The 20,986-nt window shown below is 42.6% G+C and overlaps 1 protein-coding gene across 1 annotated transcript in view; it reads right to left on the reverse strand.

The window, feature by feature from the left end:
- Positions 1–11,290: 11,290 nt before the first annotated feature.
- Positions 11,291–20,986, reverse strand: part of gbe1b (glucan (1,4-alpha-), branching enzyme 1b) — a 202,699-nt gene continuing 193,003 nt past the window's right edge. Inside the window, exon 16 of the mRNA XM_072460189.1 lies at positions 11,291–13,736. Coding sequence (XP_072316290.1) covers positions 13,674–13,736 — 63 coding nt within the window. The 3' untranslated portion in view covers positions 11,291–13,673. The remainder of the gene's footprint in view (positions 13,737–20,986) is intronic.

Below are 20,986 nucleotides of genomic sequence, written 5' to 3' on the forward strand. Positions count from 1 at the left end.
CCTGGTCCCCGTCTGAAGATGCATTGCCTCCTTTGTCATGTGGACTTACAACACCCTCCAGCTGCGGGATGAGCACGGACCATGGGAGCGCTTCTCTATTCGGAGGATTTGAGGGTTCCAGAAGCTTTGTGCTGCTGTGTGCGTCCACAATGAGACCACTGAGATGTCTTTCACATGGAGATACATAAATAACAAGTTTCACCTACAGAAAAATAAATATTGCCACAATTCTTATCGAATCCCCTCAGAGTTTAAAAGTTTCATGATGCATTTTTGAGCCGGATCATGCATCAAAAAGCATTTTTAGAAGCGTTTGTGTTACTGCCCTTACCTGATGGTTTTACCCATGGATCAGAGCGGGGCCTCTCCCCTGCAGGCCCTCCTGGAGCCCAGTGATGGAGTGCACCAGTGAAAACCTCAGCCAGCCCGGAGGAGACAAATGGAACAGCAGCGGTCGCCTCAGGAGCTCAGCGTGCAGGAGATCAGAGAGAAACAGCGTGCCCAGTCAGCCATGCATTTTTCATATCACTATCAAGAATACACGTCAATCACAAACAAATCTTACATGCAATGTTCTTATTTATCTGATGGGATCAAAACAAAACACAAGCCTTTTTGTGTTAAAGTCGGAGAGCTAAGCGTGGTTTGTATCCCACTCTCTGGATTGTGATGATGGCAGGAGGAAAAGGAGCAGGGGAAACGTTTCAGTCAAGTGCAGGAACAGTGAGTTTGTGTTGTATGATTCAGAGGTGAACACAGCACGGAGGAGGATCCAGTGGACTTCTGTAACATGTGAGGGGAAGTCTTCTGTAACATGTGAGGGGAAGTCTTCTGTAACATGTGAGGTGAAGTCTTCTGTAACATGTGAGGGGAAGTCTTCTGTAACATGTGAGGTGAAGTCTTCTGTAACATGTGAGGGGAAGTCTTCTGTAACATGTGAGGGGAAGTCTTCTATAACATGTGAGGTGAAGTCTTCTGTAACATGTGAGGGGAAGTCTTCTGTAACATGTGAGGGGAAGTCTTCTGTAACATGTGAGGTGAAGTCTTCTGTAACATGTGAGGGGAAGTCTTCTATAACATGTGAGGTGAAGTCTTCTGTAACATGTGAGGGGAAGTCTTCTGTAACATGTGAGGGGAAGTCTTCTATAACATGTGAGGTGAAGTCTTCTATAACATGTGAGGTGAAGTCTTCTATAACATGTGAGGTGAAGTCTTCTGTAACATGTGAGGGGAAGTCTTCTGTAACATGTGAGGGGAAGTCTTCTGTAACATGTGAGGTGAAGTCTTCTGTAACATGTGAGGGGAAGTCTTCTATAACATGTGAGGGGAAGTCTTCTATAACATGTGAGGTGAAGTCTTCTATAACATGTGAGGGGAAGTCTTCTATAACATGTGAGGGGAAGTCTTCTATAACATGTGAGGTGAAGTCTTCTATAACATGTGAGGGGAAGTCTTCTGTAACATGTGAGGGGAAGTCTTCTGTAACATGTGAGGGGAAGTCTTCTATAACATGTGAGGGGAAGTCTTCTGTAACATGTGAGGGGAAGTCTTCTATAACATGTGAGGGGAAGTCTTCTGTAACATGTGAGGGGAAGTCTTCTGTAACATGTGAGGTGAAGTCTTCTATAACATGTGAGGGGAAGTCTTCTGTAACATGTGAGGGGAAGTCTTCTGTAACATGTGAGGGGAAGTCTTCTATAACATGTGAGGGGAAGTCTTCTGTAACATGTGAGGGGAAGTCTTCTGTAACATGTGAGGGGAAGTCTTCTATAACATGTGAGGGGAAGTCTTCTGTAACATGTGAGGGGAAGTCTTCTATAACATGTGAGGGGAAGTCTTCTGTAACATGTGAGGGGAAGTCTTCTGTAACATGTGAGGGGAAGTCTTCTATAACATGTGAGGGGAAGTCTTCTGTAACATGTGAGGTGAAGTCTTCTATAACATGTGAGGGGAAGTCTTCTATAACATGTGAGGTGAAGTCTTCTGTAACATGTGAGGGGAAGTCTTCTGTAACATGTGAGGGGAAGTCTTCTGTAACATGTGAGGTGAAGTCTTCTGTAACATGTGAGGGGAAGTCTTCTGTAACATGTGAGGTGAAGTCTTCTGTAACATGTGAGGGGAAGTCTTCTGTAACATGTGAGGGGAAGTCTTCTGTAACATGTGAGGGGAAGTCTTCTGTAACATGTGAGGGGAAGTCTTCTATAACATGTGAGGTGAAGTCTTCTATAACATGTGAGGTGAAGTCTTCTGTAACATGTGAGGGGAAGTCTTCTGTAACATGTGAGGGGAAGTCTTCTGTAACATGTGAGGTGAAGTCTTCTGTAACATGTGAGGGGAAGTCTTCTGTAACATGTGAGGGGAAGTCTTCTGTAACATGTGAGGTGAAGTCTTCTGTAACATGTGAGGTGAAGTCTTCTATAACATGTGAGGGGAAGTCTTCTGTAACATATGAGGGGAAGTCTTCTGTAACATGTGAGGTGAAGTCTTCTGTAACATGTGAGGTGAAGTCTTCTGTAACATGTGAGGTGAAGTCTTCTGTAACATGTGAGGGGAAGTCTTCTGTAACATGTGAGGGGAAGTCTTCTGTAACATGTGAGGTGAAGTCTTCTGTAACATGTGAGGGGAAGTCTTCTGTAACATGTGAGGTGAAGTCTTCTGTAACATGTGAGGTGAAGTCTTCTGTAACATGTGAGGTGAAGTCTTCTGTAACATGTGAGGGGAAGTCTTCTGTAACATGTGAGGTGAAGTCTTCTGTAACATGTGAGGGGAAGTCTTCTGTAACATGTGAGGGGAAGTCTTCTATAACATGTGAGGGGAAGTCTTCTGTAACATGTGAGGGGAAGTCTTCTGTAACATGTGAGGGGAAGTCTTCTATAACATGTGAGGGGAAGTCTTCTGTAACATGTGAGGGGAAGTCTTCTATAACATGTGAGGGGAAGTCTTCTGTAACATGTGAGGGGAAGTCTTCTGTAACATGTGAGGGGAAGTCTTCTATAACATGTGAGGGGAAGTCTTCTGTAACATGTGAGGGGAAGTCTTCTGTAACATGTGAGGGGAAGTCTTCTATAACATGTGAGGGGAAGTCTTCTGTAACATATGAGGGGAAGTCTTCTGTAACATGTGAGGTGAAGTCTTCTGTAACATGTGAGGTGAAGTCTTCTGTAACATGTGAGGTGAAGTCTTCTGTAACATGTGAGGGGAAGTCTTCTGTAACATGTGAGGGGAAGTCTTCTGTAACATGTGAGGGGAAGTCTTCTATAACATGTGAGGTGAAGTCTTCTATAACATGTGAGGGGAAGTCTTCTGTAACATGTGAGGTGAAGTCTTCTATAACATGTGAGGGGAAGTCTTCTGTAACATGTGAGGGGAAGTCTTCTATAACATGTGAGGGGAAGTCTTCTATAACATGTGAGGGGAAGTCTTCTGTAACATGTGAGGGGAAGTCTTCTATAACATGTGAGGGGAAGTCTTCTGTAACATGTGAGGGGAAGTCTTCTGTAACATGTGAGGGGAAGTCTTCTATAACATGTGAGGGGAAGTCTTCTGTAACATGTGAGGGGAAGTCTTCTGTAACATGTGAGGGGAAGTCTTCTATAACATGTGAGGGGAAGTCTTCTATAACATGTGAGGGGAAGTCTTCTATAACATGTGAGGGGAAGTCTTCTGTAACATGTGAGGTGAAGTCTTCTGTAACATGTGAGGGGAAGTCTTCTGTAACATGTGAGGGGAAGTCTTCTGTAACATGTGAGGGGAAGTCTTCTATAACATGTGAGGGGAAGTCTTCTGTAACATGTGAGGGGAAGTCTTCTGTAACATGTGAGGGGAAGTCTTCTATAACATGTGAGGGGAAGTCTTCTATAACATGTGAGGTGAAGTCTTCTATAACATGTGAGGGGAAGTCTTCTATAACATGTGAGGGGAAGTCTTCTGTAACATGTGAGGTGAAGTCTTCTGTAACATGTGAGGGGAAGTCTTCTGTAACATGTGAGGGGAAGTCTTCTATAACATGTGAGGGGAAGTCTTCTGTAACATGTGAGGGGAAGTCTTCTGTAACATGTGAGGGGAAGTCTTCTATAACATGTGAGGTGAAGTCTTCTGTAACATGTGAGGGGAAGTCTTCTGTAACATGTGAGGGGAAGTCTTCTGTAACATGTGAGGTGAAGTCTTCTGTAACATGTGAGGGGAAGTCTTCTGTAACATGTGAGGGGAAGTCTTCTATAACATGTGAGGGGAAGTCTTCTATAACATGTGAGGGGAAGTCTTCTGTAACATGTGAGGGGAAGTCTTCTGTAACATGTGAGGGGAAGTCTTCTATAACATGTGAGGGGAAGTCTTCTATAACATGTGAGGGGAAGTCTTCTATAACATGTGAGGGGAAGTCTTCTGTAACATGTGAGGGGAAGTCTTCTATAACATGTGAGGGGAAGTCTTCTATAACATGTGAGGGGAAGTCTTCTATAACATGTGAGGGGAAGTCTTCTGTAACATGTGAGGGGAAGTCTTCTGTAACATGTGAGGGGAAGTCTTCTGTAACATGTGAGGGGAAGTCTTCTGTAACATGTGAGGTGAAGTCTTCTGTAACATGTGAGGGGAAGTCTTCTGTAACATGTGAGGTGAAGTCTTCTATAACATGTGAGGGGAAGTCTTCTGTAACATGTGAGGTGAAGTCTTCTGTAACATGTGAGGGGAAGTCTTCTGTAACATGTGAGGTGAAGTCTTCTGTAACATGTGAGGGGAAGTCTTCTGTAACATGTGAGGGGAAGTCTTCTGTAACATGTGAGGGGAAGTCTTCTGTAACATGTGAGGTGAAGTCTTCTGTAACATGTGAGGGGAAGTCTTCTGTAACATGTGAGGGGAAGTCTTCTGTAACATGTGAGGTGAAGTCTTCTGTAACATGTGAGGGGAAGTCTTCTGTAACATGTGAGGGGAAGTCTTCTGTAACATGTGAGGTGAAGTCTTCTGTAACATGTGAGGTGAAGTCTTCTGTAACATGTGAGGTGAAGTCTTCTGTAACATGTGAGGTGAAGTCTTCTGTAACATGTGAGGTGAAGTCTTCTGTAACATGTGAGGGGAAGTCTTCTATAACATGTGAGGGGAAGTCTTCTGTAACATGTGAGGGGAAGTCTTCTGTAACATGTGAGGTGAAGTCTTCTGTAACATGTGAGGGGAAGTCTTCTGTAACATGTGAGGTGAAGTCTTCTGTAACATGTGAGGGGAAGTCTTCTGTAACATGTGAGGGGAAGTCTTCTGTAACATGTGAGGTGAAGTCTTCTGTAACATGTGAGGTGAAGTCTTCTGTAACATGTGAGGTGAAGTCTTCTGTAACATGTGAGGTGAAGTCTTCTGTAACATGTGAGGTGAAGTCTTCTGTAACATGTGAGGGGAAGTCTTCTGTAACATGTGAGGTGAAGTCTTCTGTAACATGTGAGGGGAAGTCTTCTGTAACATGTGAGGTGAAGTCTTCTGTAACATGTGAGGGGAAGTCTTCTGTAACATGTGAGGTGAAGTCTTCTGTAACATGTGAGGTGAAGTCTTCTGTAACATGTGAGGTGAAGTCTTCTGTAACATGTGAGGGGAAGTCTTCTGTAACATGTGAGGGGAAGTCTTCTGTAACATGTGAGGGGAAGTCTTCTATAACATGTGAGGGGAAGTCTTCTATAACATGTGAGGGGAAGTCTTCTATAACATGTGAGGTGAAGTCTTCTATAACATGTGAGGGGAAGTCTTCTGTAACATGTGAGGTGAAGTCTTCTATAACATGTGAGGGGAAGTCTTCTGTAACATGTGAGGGGAAGTCTTCTATAACATGTGAGGGGAAGTCTTCTATAACATGTGAGGGGAAGTCTTCTGTAACATGTGAGGGGAAGTCTTCTATAACATGTGAGGGGAAGTCTTCTGTAACATGTGAGGTGAAGTCTTCTGTAACATGTGAGGGGAAGTCTTCTGTAACATGTGAGGGGAAGTCTTCTGTAACATGTGAGGGGAAGTCTTCTGTAACATGTGAGGGGAAGTCTTCTGTAACATGTGAGGTGAAGTCTTCTGTAACATGTGAGGGGAAGTCTTCTATAACATGTGAGGGGAAGTCTTCTGTAACATGTGAGGTGAAGTCTTCTGTAACATGTGAGGGGAAGTCTTCTATAACATGTGAGGGGAAGTCTTCTGTAACATGTGAGGGGAAGTCTTCTGTAACATGTGAGGTGAAGTCTTCTATAACATGTGAGGGGAAGTCTTCTATAACATGTGAGGGGAAGTCTTCTGTAACATGTGAGGTGAAGTCTTCTGTAACATGTGAGGGGAAGTCTTCTATAACATGTGAGGGGAAGTCTTCTGTAACATGTGAGGGGAAGTCTTCTGTAACATGTGAGGGGAAGTCTTCTATAACATGTGAGGGGAAGTCTTCTGTAACATGTGAGGGGAAGTCTTCTGTAACATGTGAGGGGAAGTCTTCTATAACATGTGAGGGGAAGTCTTCTATAACATGTGAGGGGAAGTCTTCTATAACATGTGAGGGGAAGTCTTCTGTAACATGTGAGGGGAAGTCTTCTGTAACATGTGAGGGGAAGTCTTCTATAACATGTGAGGTGAAGTCTTCTGTAACATGTGAGGGGAAGTCTTCTGTAACATGTGAGGGGAAGTCTTCTGTAACATGTGAGGTGAAGTCTTCTGTAACATGTGAGGGGAAGTCTTCTGTAACATGTGAGGTGAAGTCTTCTGTAACATGTGAGGTGAAGTCTTCTGTAACATGTGAGGTGAAGTCTTCTGTAACATGTGAGGGGAAGTCTTCTATAACATGTGAGGGGAAGTCTTCTATAACATGTGAGGGGAAGTCTTCTATAACATGTGAGGGGAAGTCTTCTGTAACATGTGAGGGGAAGTCTTCTGTAACATGTGAGGGGAAGTCTTCTATAACATGTGAGGTGAAGTCTTCTGTAACATGTGAGGGGAAGTCTTCTGTAACATGTGAGGGGAAGTCTTCTGTAACATGTGAGGTGAAGTCTTCTGTAACATGTGAGGGGAAGTCTTCTGTAACATGTGAGGTGAAGTCTTCTGTAACATGTGAGGGGAAGTCTTCTGTAACATGTGAGGGGAAGTCTTCTATAACATGTGAGGGGAAGTCTTCTGTAACATGTGAGGGGAAGTCTTCTATAACATGTGAGGGGAAGTCTTCTGTAACATGTGAGGGGAAGTCTTCTGTAACATGTGAGGGGAAGTCTTCTATAACATGTGAGGGGAAGTCTTCTGTAACATGTGAGGGGAAGTCTTCTATAACATGTGAGGGGAAGTCTTCTATAACATGTGAGGGGAAGTCTTCTGTAACATGTGAGGGGAAGTCTTCTGTAACATGTGAGGGGAAGTCTTCTATAACATGTGAGGGGAAGTCTTCTGTAACATGTGAGGGGAAGTCTTCTGTAACATGTGAGGGGAAGTCTTCTGTAACATGTGAGGGGAAGTCTTCTGTAACATGTGAGGTGAAGTCTTCTGTAACATGTGAGGGGAAGTCTTCTGTAACATGTGAGGGGAAGTCTTCTGTAACATGTGAGGTGAAGTCTTCTGTAACATGTGAGGGGAAGTCTTCTGTAACATGTGAGGGGAAGTCTTCTATAACATGTGAGGGGAAGTCTTCTGTAACATGTGAGGGGAAGTCTTCTATAACATGTGAGGGGAAGTCTTCTGTAACATGTGAGGGGAAGTCTTCTGTAACATGTGAGGTGAAGTCTTCTGTAACATGTGAGGGGAAGTCTTCTGTAACATGTGAGGTGAAGTCTTCTGTAACATGTGAGGTGAAGTCTTCTGTAACATGTGAGGGGAAATCTTCTGTAACATGTGAGGGGAAGTCTTCTGTAACATGTGAGGGGAAGTCTTCTGTAACATGTGAGGTGAAGTCTTCTGTAACATGTGAGGTGAAGTCTTCTGTAACATGTGAGGGGAAGTCTTCTATAACATGTGAGGGGAAGTCTTCTGTAACATGTGAGGGGAAGTCTTCTGTAACATGTGAGGGGAAGTCTTCTATAACATGTGAGGGGAAGTCTTCTATAACATGTGAGGGGAAGTCTTCTGTAACATGTGAGGTGAAGTCTTCTGTAACATGTGAGGGGAAGTCTTCTGTAACATGTGAGGGGAAGTCTTCTATAACATGTGAGGGGAAGTCTTCTGTAACATGTGAGGTGAAGTCTTCTGTAACATGTGAGGGGAAGTCTTCTGTAACATGTGAGGTGAAGTCTTCTGTAACATGTGAGGTGAAGTCTTCTGTAACATGTGAGGGGAAGTCTTCTGTAACATGTGAGGTGAAGTCTTCTGTAACATGTGAGGTGAAGTCTTCTGTAACATGTGAGGTGAAGTCTTCTGTAACATGTGAGGGGAAGTCTTCTGTAACATGTGAGGGGAAGTCTTCTATAACATGTGAGGGGAAGTCTTCTGTAACATGTGAGGGGAAGTCTTCTGTAACATGTGAGGGGAAGTCTTCTGTAACATGTGAGGTGAAGTCTTCTGTAACATATGAGGGGAAGTCTTCTATAACATGTGAGGGGAAGTCTTCTGTAACATGTGAGGGGAAGTCTTCTATAACATGTGAGGGGAAGTCTTCTGTAACATGTGAGGGGAAGTCTTCTGTAACATGTGAGGGGAAGTCTTCTGTAACATGTGAGGGGAAGTCTTCTGTAACATGTGAGGGGAAGTCTTCTGTAACATGTGAGGGGAAGTCTTCTGTAACATGTGAGGTGAAGTCTTCTGTAACATGTGAGGGGAAGTCTTCTGTAACATGTGAGGGGAAGTCTTCTATAACATGTGAGGGGAAGTCTTCTGTAACATGTGAGGGGAAGTCTTCTATAACATGTGAGGGGAAGTCTTCTGTAACATGTGAGGGGAAGTCTTCTGTAACATGTGAGGTGAAGTCTTCTGTAACATGTGAGGTGAAGTCTTCTGTAACATGTGAGGGGAAGTCTTCTGTAACATGTGAGGTGAAGTCTTCTGTAACATGTGAGGGGAAGTCTTCTGTAACATGTGAGGTGAAGTCTTCTGTAACATGTGAGGGGAAGTCTTCTATAACATGTGAGGGGAAGTCTTCTGTAACATGTGAGGGGAAGTCTTCTGTAACATGTGAGGTGAAGTCTTCTGTAACATGTGAGGGGAAGTCTTCTGTAACATGTGAGGGGAAGTCTTCTGTAACATGTGAGGGGAAGTCTTCTATAACATGTGAGGGGAAGTCTTCTGTAACATGTGAGGGGAAGTCTTCTGTAACATGTGAGGGGAAGTCTTCTATAACATGTGAGGTGAAGTCTTCTGTAACATGTGAGGTGAAGTCTTCTGTAACATGTGAGGGGAAGTCTTCTGTAACATGTGAGGGGAAGTCTTCTGTAACATGTGAGGTGAAGTCTTCTGTAACATGTGAGGGGAAGTCTTCTGTAACATGTGAGGTGAAGTCTTCTGTAACATGTGAGGGGAAGTCTTCTGTAACATGTGAGGTGAAGTCTTCTGTAACATGTGAGGGGAAGTCTTCTGTAACATGTGAGGGGAAGTCTTCTATAACATGTGAGGGGAAGTCTTCTGTAACATGTGAGGGGAAGTCTTCTATAACATGTGAGGGGAAGTCTTCTGTAACATGTGAGGTGAAGTCTTCTGTAACATGTGAGGGGAAGTCTTCTGTAACATGTGAGGTGAAGTCTTCTGTAACATGTGAGGGGAAGTCTTCTGTAACATGTGAGGGGAAGTCTTCTGTAACATGTGAGGGGAAGTCTTCTATAACATGTGAGGTGAAGTCTTCTGTTTAGTGCTGCAGCCTGAGGCATCCCAACTCATTCAGCTTTTAGAAAGGAAAAGATGAAAAGAATCAGGCAACGACAGCAGTCTCACAATTAAAGGTGCACTGTGTAACTTTTCTGATATAAGATCCAGCACCTGTTTGTCTCCATGAAGATGTTACTGCTTTGCCTGAAATGTTCCATAGTACGGCATTGCATTTTATACATCTCCATGTCATTTTCAATTCAATAATTTGATCTAACTCCTCAAATCACAGCAGTTTCCTCGAGGGGCGACAGTGAAGAACAGATTCAACAATGTTCATAGGGACTTGGCAATGTCCCAGCATCCCGTCTTTGGACAAATGTCCCAGCATCCCCAGTCTTTGGACAAATGTCCCAGCATCCCCTGTCTTTAGACAAATGTCCCCCTGTCCTTAGACTAATGTCCCAGCATCTTGTGTCCTTAGACTAATGTCCCAGCATCTTGTGTCCTCCTTCTCGATCAGGAAAAACTTCCAATAGATCTGTCAGAGTCAGATCTGTGGAGAAGCAAGTTCTTCCAGTATATTATTTTCAGACAATAACACCTGTATTTGAAAAAAATGCTTGGACGTTCAATGTCATATTGTGGAACATTCAAGGCAAATAACATCTCCACCAGAAAAGTTACATGGTGCATCTTTAAGAGTTCAAACATTGTCATGAAGTTTATTTTACATACACTTCTACAGATATTTGACAGAATGCAGTACGTATCACTTTTGAATGAGTACTTTTCAGATCATAAAGTGAAATATAGAACAGACTTTATTTAATGTTGTCATGACAACTCAAATTAGACGAGAAGCGTGAATGTTGACCTTCTTTACCCACAGGCTGGAGCAGCAGAACACTTTGACACTGACCAGAGGTTTGGGAGACTGGAGGAATCTCACTATTTTCTTGATGATTATTATGTATCCGTTTAATATTGACCTATTGCCCCGTTTATCTTTAAAACTCTTAGCGTGTCCAGAGCGGGACAGAGCCTGCAGCCTGCACAGAGCCGTACCAAAGATTCAAACTTGGTCAAAATATGCAAGACTTCCTCTCATTTTTCACATCAAACGTCACAATAACACAAGTGAAACACAATGTCAACTGGAATGCAATGACATAGAACAGAATACAATACTGTCAGGATGCATCCATTCTTCAGCCGTATTTTTGGGCCAGATGGATTAGGCAGCACTTATGTAGACCCCCCCTCCCCAGACACCTCCTCTAGGTCTCCTGAAGCTGGTCCAGACTAACATTCATGCCTTCTTCCAAATTGGCTCCACATTCCTGGTATTGGAAGCACATCTTTGGCTTTAGTTCTGACAGACAAAACAAACTAAACCACTGTGGGGGTCAGAAATGATGGTGCACACGGCCAACAATGAATGTTAGTTCAATATACTTACTTTTTACTAATAACTATACCTGTATAAACATCATAAACTAAAAAAAGAAAAAGAAATGCACAATTGACTTTCAAGTAATTTATTGCCAACTGTTAAATTACAAGTGCCTTTCATTACAATTCCAAATAGAAACAGCAGGTTTATATCTTCTCCCCATCTTGACCAAACTCTGAGCTCACGCGCTCAGGAGAAGATGTGACCACTAGGGGGCACTACAGTCAGTAAAATAGGTGAAGCATCACAGTTACTTGTGTTATATTTAACTGTTGAGGACATGGCTGGAATACATGATAATAGATATAATCACTATCAGTTTAGACTTATATTTAGACTCATTTTTAAATTGTGATTCTAAAAATATATGAATTACATGAAGTTCCCGAGGTGACACAATCTAATGATCAGATTTCTAGAGTTAAATGACACACAATGCATATTATTATTTCTTTCGTAATATCCATCGGCCAATATATATTACCACTGATAGATTAACCCTTTAAAAGTTTTCAAAGTGAAGTGGAGCATAATGTGATTTCAGTGGTAGAACTGGTTTTGTCAGAGACGCATGTGAGTGAGACATGTATTTTACAGAGCTTATTTTCATCAATTACAGCTGAATTGTTTTTAGGTTTGATTGGACAACATATTTTCATTTTATCAGATGTATTACACAATGAAGCACAAATTGTACTTTGTCAATTTGCTCAATTACAATTTTGATGCTAGAAAATGCATTTATTCCATATTTTTTCTACAATCAAACATACAGTATTATCTCTACCTTGAAAATTCATAATGGATGTTTATTTAGCATTATATAGACTTAAAACCATCAGGATTTAGATCTGATGTCAGTTCATCTGTGAAACTGTTATGTCCACTTCACTTCTCCCTCGTCTTGACTTTTGAACATTTTAAAGGGTCGACTGTCTGTCCCTATTTGTAACCGATAATACTCCCAGAAACCAAACACTTTTAATCCACACAAACGTCGACACAATCATCCTGAACGCGCCCCGACTCGCTCACAACAACCCAAACGTTTCCGTACAAATGACCGCTTTGGTACCGTCCTGATCAGTGGTCTATAAATACCTCGTACATGGCGCTCTCCTCCAAAACAAACTGCACAGCGCCGCTTTAGGACACACTCGCACGCGGATCATCCTTCCACGCACATTATTACACAGTACAAACGACAGCCTTTTCGTACGATGCGACGGGATTTTGAAACGGCGCTGATTGGATTTGCTGCTGCTCTTCTGCTGACATACAGAAGAACACGTTTAGCTCGGGACAAACAGTGGGAAACGTTACACGGCACAGCATATACGGATGATTTTGGACGGGCGCATAAACTATTTTTCAATTAAAGCGTTTGACTTGGACATTTGTTTCACTTTTAATAGAGATTTAAGGTCAAACGATTGTCATTACCGTGGGGGTTGAAACATAAACATAGTAAAAGTAACTTGCAATTGATATAATGGAACGTATTTTCAATTTTCAGTGGTGCTTCACTTTATTGCACAGTAATAGCGTGGTAATAGGTATATAACATGGTAATTACACAACATTTACTCATGGAATCTGGGTGCACCGTAACCAAACTTCGTAGCTTGTGAATTTTGCTCCCTGACAATCACAATAAATTAAATAGTTATTTAATTCACATACAAACTGCCAAATCTGATATGAGTCCTCAAAGGGACCAGGACAAAATCAGATGTTTTGGCAGTTTGCATATCTTTTTAACTACATGATTTCCATACTTTTTGGACTTTAAGCTGCTACTTCTTCCCCACGCTGTGAGCCCTGCGGCCCAGACAACGATGGGGCTAATTTACAGGGTTTTACTGGCAAATGGCCACCGTGTTATTACTGTAAAATGGGTTTTGGAGCAGGACCATTGGCTGTTGCTCACTGATTGCGTTGGAGGGGGATCAGGGGGTCACACCTGTAGATTTGGAGGATCTTCTGTGTTCTTCCTTTAGCTGCAGGATTAACCCTCAAAACTCCACCATCGAGCACATCGAGCTCAAAGCCTCGTTGTTGTCGAGCGTGTAACGCTTTTGACTAGCATGTGAAACTAGCGTCATCAGCGCAAGGCTAACCAGCTACACTGTCGTGCTTCTGGGAGAGCAGATGAATGACATAAATATCATGAAATAAACACGTGAGAAACTTTACTATGAGCACGGCTTCACCATCACTTGCATGTGAAGGAATGTTGACTATGTAACTCTGGATAGTCTCAGCAACTGCAAAAGACAGAGAATTTTGTTTCTACTGATGCATTTGACCCAAATGGACTAAACAGGGGCTAAACTTTGGCGGGACAAGATGGGAGACACTTTAACGCCAGGTGACCTCTGAGTGGACGTTAGCTGCGGTGGTGTTGTGTGGTTAACATGGGATTAGGAAGAGGGAGATTTTTAACACCGAGGTTTTCTTCCATCACGGTCGCCACGGAGATGACCCTCCTCCTCTAATAACAGTGATCGACCTCATCGTTGGCCAGGACGATGGCGGTTCTGCAGGGGATGTACACCTGCCATAGAAGGAGAGGGTGAGAACAGGGAACATTTACCCGAGTGTAAACGCTTTAGTGATAGAAACAGATCCATCAGCTTCCTGTTCAAATCTGCAGAACGGAGAAGCCCCGCCTCCTCAGAGCCCCGCCTCCTCAGAGTAAAATGGCACTGTAGCAGATTTGAATTTGGTTTAATTCGATTGACTATGTGAAGTTCAGAATCCTACATGTGTCACTCATAGTCTTCATTTTTCAACATTTTTTAACATTTTGCAACAGGGATGTGGGTGGGGATGGGGGGTAGGTGAAAACAGAAATTTTAGGCACCTCACACAGTTTTAAGACAATTCGTGTAAAACAAACAAACAAACAAACAAACAAACATGTAGGAGTTAATCAAATCACAATTTGGAGTAAACTAATGATGAGAATGCAGAATATGTCACAGTTTTGAAGGTTTTCTTCCCCCAAACATTTAAATGCAGATTCTTTCCCAAGCTCGTTACTTGTTTATTTATTCCCCTAAAATAGATTAGGCTTTTGAAAACGCTGCTAAACAAAGAACATGTTAAGCCTTTTACATTTCCTTTCAAATGGCTCTTTCCTTATTACAACGACAAAGACAAAGACATATCACGAGATGAAAAAGTAATTTACGATGTGGTTCAAAAGCCAATTATCCAAACAGAAAGCAGAAGGAGCGCCACACTTTGGGGAAACCCGTTTACTAAAACCAGTTTGCAGCAAAAGAATGAAATGAAAAAAGGGCGTTTCTATGATAAGAGTAATCCAGATCTGTAAATGACGCTGGGATATTTGACTTGACACAATAAAATCAATCGATCGACGAATGAATCAAGCAAAATACGGACAAGAACCCTCATAATACTAATGGAACATATTGAAGACATTACAGCAGTTTTAGTCAAGGATTTGAGTTTGAGTAATGGGAAAGTGTCCCAACAACGGGAAAGTGATGGGATTGAATGGCTTGAACTTTTCTGCTGGGTCAAACGTTTGTGCGCCGTAAAACATGTTTGGCTTTGTTTCTTCACCTTCACCGGACTCATTCTGGACCAAATTCCCTTCTGTCCACGAATGTTAGCAGCTACTTTTTCTATCTACAAAACAACTAGAAAAGAATGAAACATTCTGCAAAAAATGAAAAAAGAAAGTGATTTAATACAAGATCATGTTAATGCCATGCTGTGGAACATTAGGGCTGCTTCTGACCATGTCATAATGGTCAGAAGCAGTGTTGCAGTTATTGCTTTAAACCTTATGTTAGCTGCCTCAAGCCTGTAAATGCACTTTCTACTGGAAACAAATGCATCTTGTAATAACGTTTCTTTTAACATACACAAATACATTATAATAAGTAGCACCATTTTTAATGACAAATGTTTCTACAAATTCTTACGGCTGAAAATAATGATTATTTTAGTTGTTTAACAAGTCAGGCAATTATTTTCATTGAACATCGAGACTTTTTAAATACAATTTCAATACAAGAAGGATTGAAATATGTTGACAGAAGGTTTTGTAGTTACTTTTGGCCCACGGTCTCTTTGTCCATATAATGACTATGATTAGCAAAATGGCACAGCTGAAGCTTTATTCATCACATATGTGTCATATTTTGTCCTTTACGGTCTTAGGATAGAAACAGTCGCTGCTAATATTAGTCAAATGTGGTTTGTTCAAAGATCTGCATGAGTCTGGTGAGTTTCAAACCACGTACCTACAACATAGTGTAATAGTGAACAACTCCACGACAGGGTTCCAGTGTTTGTGCCCAGCCTTTACCACTCCAAGCCCAAACTCCACCCGCAGCCGTTGTTTACACATGATAAAGGCCCCTGATCCGTTCTCCCATATTCAGAGTGAAAAGTGGGCCCCTCTGAGCACGATCAGTCAGCGGAGATGGAAGCCAGAGGACGACCTGCCACATGAGCGATGCCGTCTCCTCCACACCAGTGAAAGAGTGTGAGAGCACCCAACTGAATCACCCACAAGCACAGCATTCTGCATCACAGCTCCCTGCACCCGCCTCAGGCCTCCTGCTGGTGCCAGAGTCAGGACTAAACATGGACCGGCCTCCTGCTGGTGCCAGAGTCAGAACTAAACATGGACCGGCCTCCTGCTGGTGCCAGAGTCAGGACTAAACATGGACCGGCCTCCTGCTGGTGCCAGTCAGGACTAAACATGGAACGGCCTCCTGCTGGTGCCAGAGTCAGGACTAAACATGGACCGGCCTCCTGCTGGTGCCAGAGTCAGGACTAAACATGGACCGGCCTCCTGCTGGTGTCAGAGTCAGGACTAAACACGGACCAGCCTCCTGCTGGTGCCAGAGTCAGGACTAAACATGGACCGGCCTCCTGCTGGTGCCAGAGTCAGGACTAAACATGGACCGGCCTCCTGCTGGTGCCAGAGTCAGGACTAAACATGGAGCGGCCTCCTGCTGGTGTCAGAGTCAGGACTAAACATGGACCGGCCTCCTGCTGGTGCCAGAGTCAGGACTAAACATGGACCGGCCTCCTGCTGGTGCCAGAGTCAGGACTAAACATGGACCGGCCTCCTGCTGGTGTCCAGAGTCAGGACTAAACATGGACCGGCCTCCTGCTGGTGCCAGAGTCAGGACTAAACATGGACCGGCCTCCTGCTGGTGCCAGAGTCAGGACTAAACATGGACCGGCCTCCTGCTGGTGCCAGAGTCAGGACTAAACATGGACCGGCCTCCTGCTGGTGTCAGAGTCAGGACTAAACATGGACCGGCCTCCTGCTGGTGCCAGAGTCAGGACTAAACATGGACCGGCCTCCTGCTGGTGTCAGAGTCAGGACTAAACATGGACCGGCCTCCTGCTGGTGCCAGAGTCAGGACTAAACATGGACCGGCCTCCTGCTGGTGCCAGAGTCAGGACTAAACATGGACCGGCCTCCTGCTGGTGCCAGAGTCAGGACTAAACATGGGGAATCTGTGTTGAAGATGAAGATGTGAGACAGGTTCTACTCTGACAAAGTTCAAATCTAAAAACAGTTTTGTTTAGCTGTGCATGTGACTGAAATTATATTTGCGGTCTTCTCTTTTATGCCTTGAACTGTTTTGTGATTTTCTTTTGTGACGTCTGTGATTTTAATGCATTTGTTCATGTTGTGTGAAGCACTTTGTGTACAAATTGTGCTCTACAAATAAACTTGCCTTGCTATTTCCACCAGGCGGACACAGGGGGCGCCGGTCGACACTGGTGGAGTTATACTTTAAAACAGTGCTTGAAGTGTATTATGAGTTTGTCGTCATTTAATGTGCTGAATCACGTCACAAAGGCGCTGGTACAGCTGGCAGCCCGGTGTAAACGCTCTACTCTTTTCTCACACTTTTTTCACACTTATTGTGCTTTATCTTCTATATTTAGTAAATATTTTTTTCTATTTTACTGTACGATAGGGACACGCGCTAGAATCGTTTTTAATTCAACTTGTTTTGACTTTGTTCGGCTGGATTGAGTGTTTTCGTGTCGTTGCGATGTGCCTCGGCTCCGTGCCCCCCCGGCCCCCCCGGCCCCCCCGCGCCCCCCCGGCGCCCCCCGGCCGGCGCCGGTGCGTGTGTTTACACAAAGGAAGAACTCATGAAACTGCGGAGAATCGTCGTCTTAGCCGGAGATCGTCACGTTATCCCGGCGGACATCCTAAGGAAAACGCAAAGTTTGACATGGTCTATAAGAGATCTTCTACTGAAAGTGTTTTTCAGACTTCCTATAAGTGATCTGTTCTTCTGTATCTACCTCTGGATCTACCTGCGTTGCACCAATGAAATTTCCCCATGTGGGACAATAAAGGAATATCTTATCTTATCTTATCATGGATAGAGTCAAGTTCAGAATTCTACAATACCCACAATACAATACTACTCATACCCATGTACTCATACCCATGTACTTGTACTGAAGATACAGAGAAGCTCACTGGTCTGCTCCCGTCTCATGTGACGCTCACAGCTCGTCTCAGCTGCAGCAGAGAGTTCACCATAAAGAGACACATTAACTGCAACTGCACATTAAGCTCAACTTTCTGACAACTAAATCACCCAAATCAAACGTGACTGTCGCACCAACTATGACATCATCACTGCTCGTGTCTGTGTGCAGTAGCCAACGGTGCAGGAACAATGGTTATTGCTGAGGGCGATCCAAAATAAAATAAATAAAATAAATAAAATAAATAAAATAAATAAAATAAATAAAATAAATAAAATAAATAAAATAAATAAAATAAATAAAATAAATAAAATAAATAAAATAAATAAAATAAATAAAATAAATTAGATGAAAGATGAAATAAGATAAAAAAATAAATGGAATAAAGAAATAAAATAAATAAAAGTAAATAAATAAAAATGAGGGGAACTGGTCATTCTTTTCTCTTTGCATCCATTGTTACAATAGAAAAAAATATTTAAGCCTGAGAGTTGTGTAGTGGACTGAGCATTCATCTTAGAACCGAAGGGTTGCAGGTTCAAACCCCCTGTACTGTTTCTCTGGTACAGGCACGTTACCACATTTTCACAATCCAGTCATAGTTATCTTTGTTCTGTACAAATAGCCACGTCACATAATCCGTATTGCAATTTACCTGTACTTTGACACCCACCATAGTTATAGCACCAAACGACAAACAAACCAATCACCACAGCACTTTTCGCCGCCGGCTGTCCTTCTACTCCACTGACCCTGCGTGGCATTGGCAGCGCCTTGACACAGGGGGCGCCGTCGCACACACACTGGCGGTTAATTAAACAGGCACCGCGGGAGAGTGTCCGTGCACAGGGAAAAGCGACGTGAATCACAGAGCACCTGTTCACACTCGAGCTGCCGCAGAGCCCGAGCAGGAGCATGTCAACAGATTTCATTCACACATGGCTGTAATGACAGAGCCTACATCTGTCCCCGGGGTTAGCAACGGAATCTGTGCGAGATATTGTTTGGCGGTTATGATGGAAGTGGCGTACTCGATTAGAAGGTGTGGAGAGAGCTTGTTTTCTTAATTACTGCAGTGATCAATATATTGTATAGCAGTGACAATGTTTGGGTGTAAAACAATATGAAAAGGCTGCGTTAGGACAGCACAATATTATGCATAAGTATTGATATACCAGTATTGGCTGACACATTAATTGATATCAAAGCTAATTAAATTTACTGCAATGGCATCAACGCTCGCTGACAGAAATGTACTGTTTTTGAAGTGAAAACGTTAAAAAGGGCGGATTTTATTGATGATTTTCTGTTTTCAGTCTAAATGAGCATTAATTTTATGACAGAGTTTGATTAATACACAAAGGAATGAACTGAAATTACTGTCAAAAGTCTATTCAAATGTCGCAATAATATAATATATCAGCAGCCCTACTATATATATGTTTAAATACAGTATATTGTAAAGTAAAGTACATGATTTATTGCTGTGATACTTGGTTCTTCATTTTACACGCAAACCCAAAAGTTATTCAAAGCCCCTTCTTTTTCTGTAATATAACGCTTGAAATCTGGGGCACCTGCTTTTTTCTTTTAAAAAAATAATTACGTTTTCTCCCCACAGAGTACATTGTTAAAATCAGATCGCTGCACACACTGAGGCCAACAGAACAGTCTTAATCCGAGATGGATCAATATATATATATATATATATATATATATATATATATATATATATATAATATATATATATATATATATATATATATATATATAATATATAATATATAATTTGTTTTATGGCTGATGCAGATCCAGAAAATGGTGACCGTTATGCTCCGATGATAATTTTAGATATGTGGGGCCAATGTGGATAATTTCCCACTAATTATAATTTAAATTGACTACATCCACAGCCAAGTTCTCTTCACACTTAAGTTAAAAAAATAAGCTTTATATGTATTAATTAGGCGGCAGATCGGCCCAAAAAAAAAAGGACAATTAAGGCAAAATCATCCCACTATATCGGCCAAACAGCATCGGTCCCTCTCAAGTCTCGGCGTATTGTTACGCTGCCTTCTGGGCTGAGCGCATGTGCGTTGGAGCTCCTCTCTGCTTCACTTTGCCACATCCAATAGCTGTTAAAAACGTATGCAAATTAGAGGCTGGGGTAAAGGATTTTTATATTTACTTCCTCCTTTCACTGCTTGAAAGTCACGCACCCCGTCTTTAACCAGCAGCTTCATCTTGCACGTGCATTCCTCCAGAACCGCTCCCATTTTTAACAATCCATCGGAATCGTACGTCCCTAGTAATGATTCCTCTCATCAATGCCGCTTTGTGCCGCGTATCTTTAAATGCTGCGTGACTCTCAAACTCTTCCTCAGGCACTACAAGCTTAAACTCTGGTGAAACCTACAACCCGGGCTGCACGTCGATCCGAGTCCCTGTGGCTATAATAGGCGAGAAGAGCCAAAATAACAAACGCACACGCCGCATATGTGCTCCTAACCTTTAAAGGAACGTCCCGGTTCATGTGAGTTACAGTAGGACACGTGTGGAGAGCAAGAATTGAGCAAGACGACAGAAAAGCTGCCCTTGAAAAAGTGTAATAAGCCATTCGAGAAATTTGTCTGCACCTTTACTTGTAAAACAGAGTTCGAAGCTCAATTTCACATCATTTAAATGGTTTACATGGTCGTTTTAGAGGTAATGTAGCCAACACTTCTGTCTCAATTAGAAACAGGCATGTAAAACGAGATACTACATTAGGCGTATATTATTTTATGGGCAATATCGTCAAGGAATCGTGTCTAGATGAAGAAATATCAACAGCATTTCATTCTTAAACTGATGGGCAAAGTACATGTGAAGACGTCATAAGGCGCTGGTACAGCTGGCAGCCCGGTGTAAACGCTCTTTCTTCTTTCTCACACTTATTGTGCTTTATCTCCTATATTTTGTAAATATAGTTAGTATATTTTTTCTATTTTACTGTACGATAGGGACACGCGCTGGAATAGTTTTTTAATTCAACTGTTTTTGACTTTTTTCGGCTGGATTTGAGCGTTTTTCGTTGCGTTCGTTGTGTTGTTGTGACGTGAGCTAGCTCCGAGCGAGCCCCCCGCGCCCTCCGGCCGCGCTAAAGTACGGCGTGTCGTCGGTACACGTTTATATACACGTTTATATGAAAGAGGAACTTCACGAACGATCGGGACACGCACTGGAATCGCTTTAAATTAACTTGTTTTGACTTTATTCGGCTGGATTGAGTGTTTTCGTCGTGTCGTTGCGATG

Source organism: Eucyclogobius newberryi, unplaced genomic scaffold (genome assembly GCF_026437365.1).
Source record: "Eucyclogobius newberryi isolate DKJ021-1_F unplaced genomic scaffold, fEucNew1.0.hap1 SCAF_10, whole genome shotgun sequence".
Taxonomy (NCBI): Eukaryota; Metazoa; Chordata; class Actinopteri; order Gobiiformes; family Gobiidae; genus Eucyclogobius; species Eucyclogobius newberryi.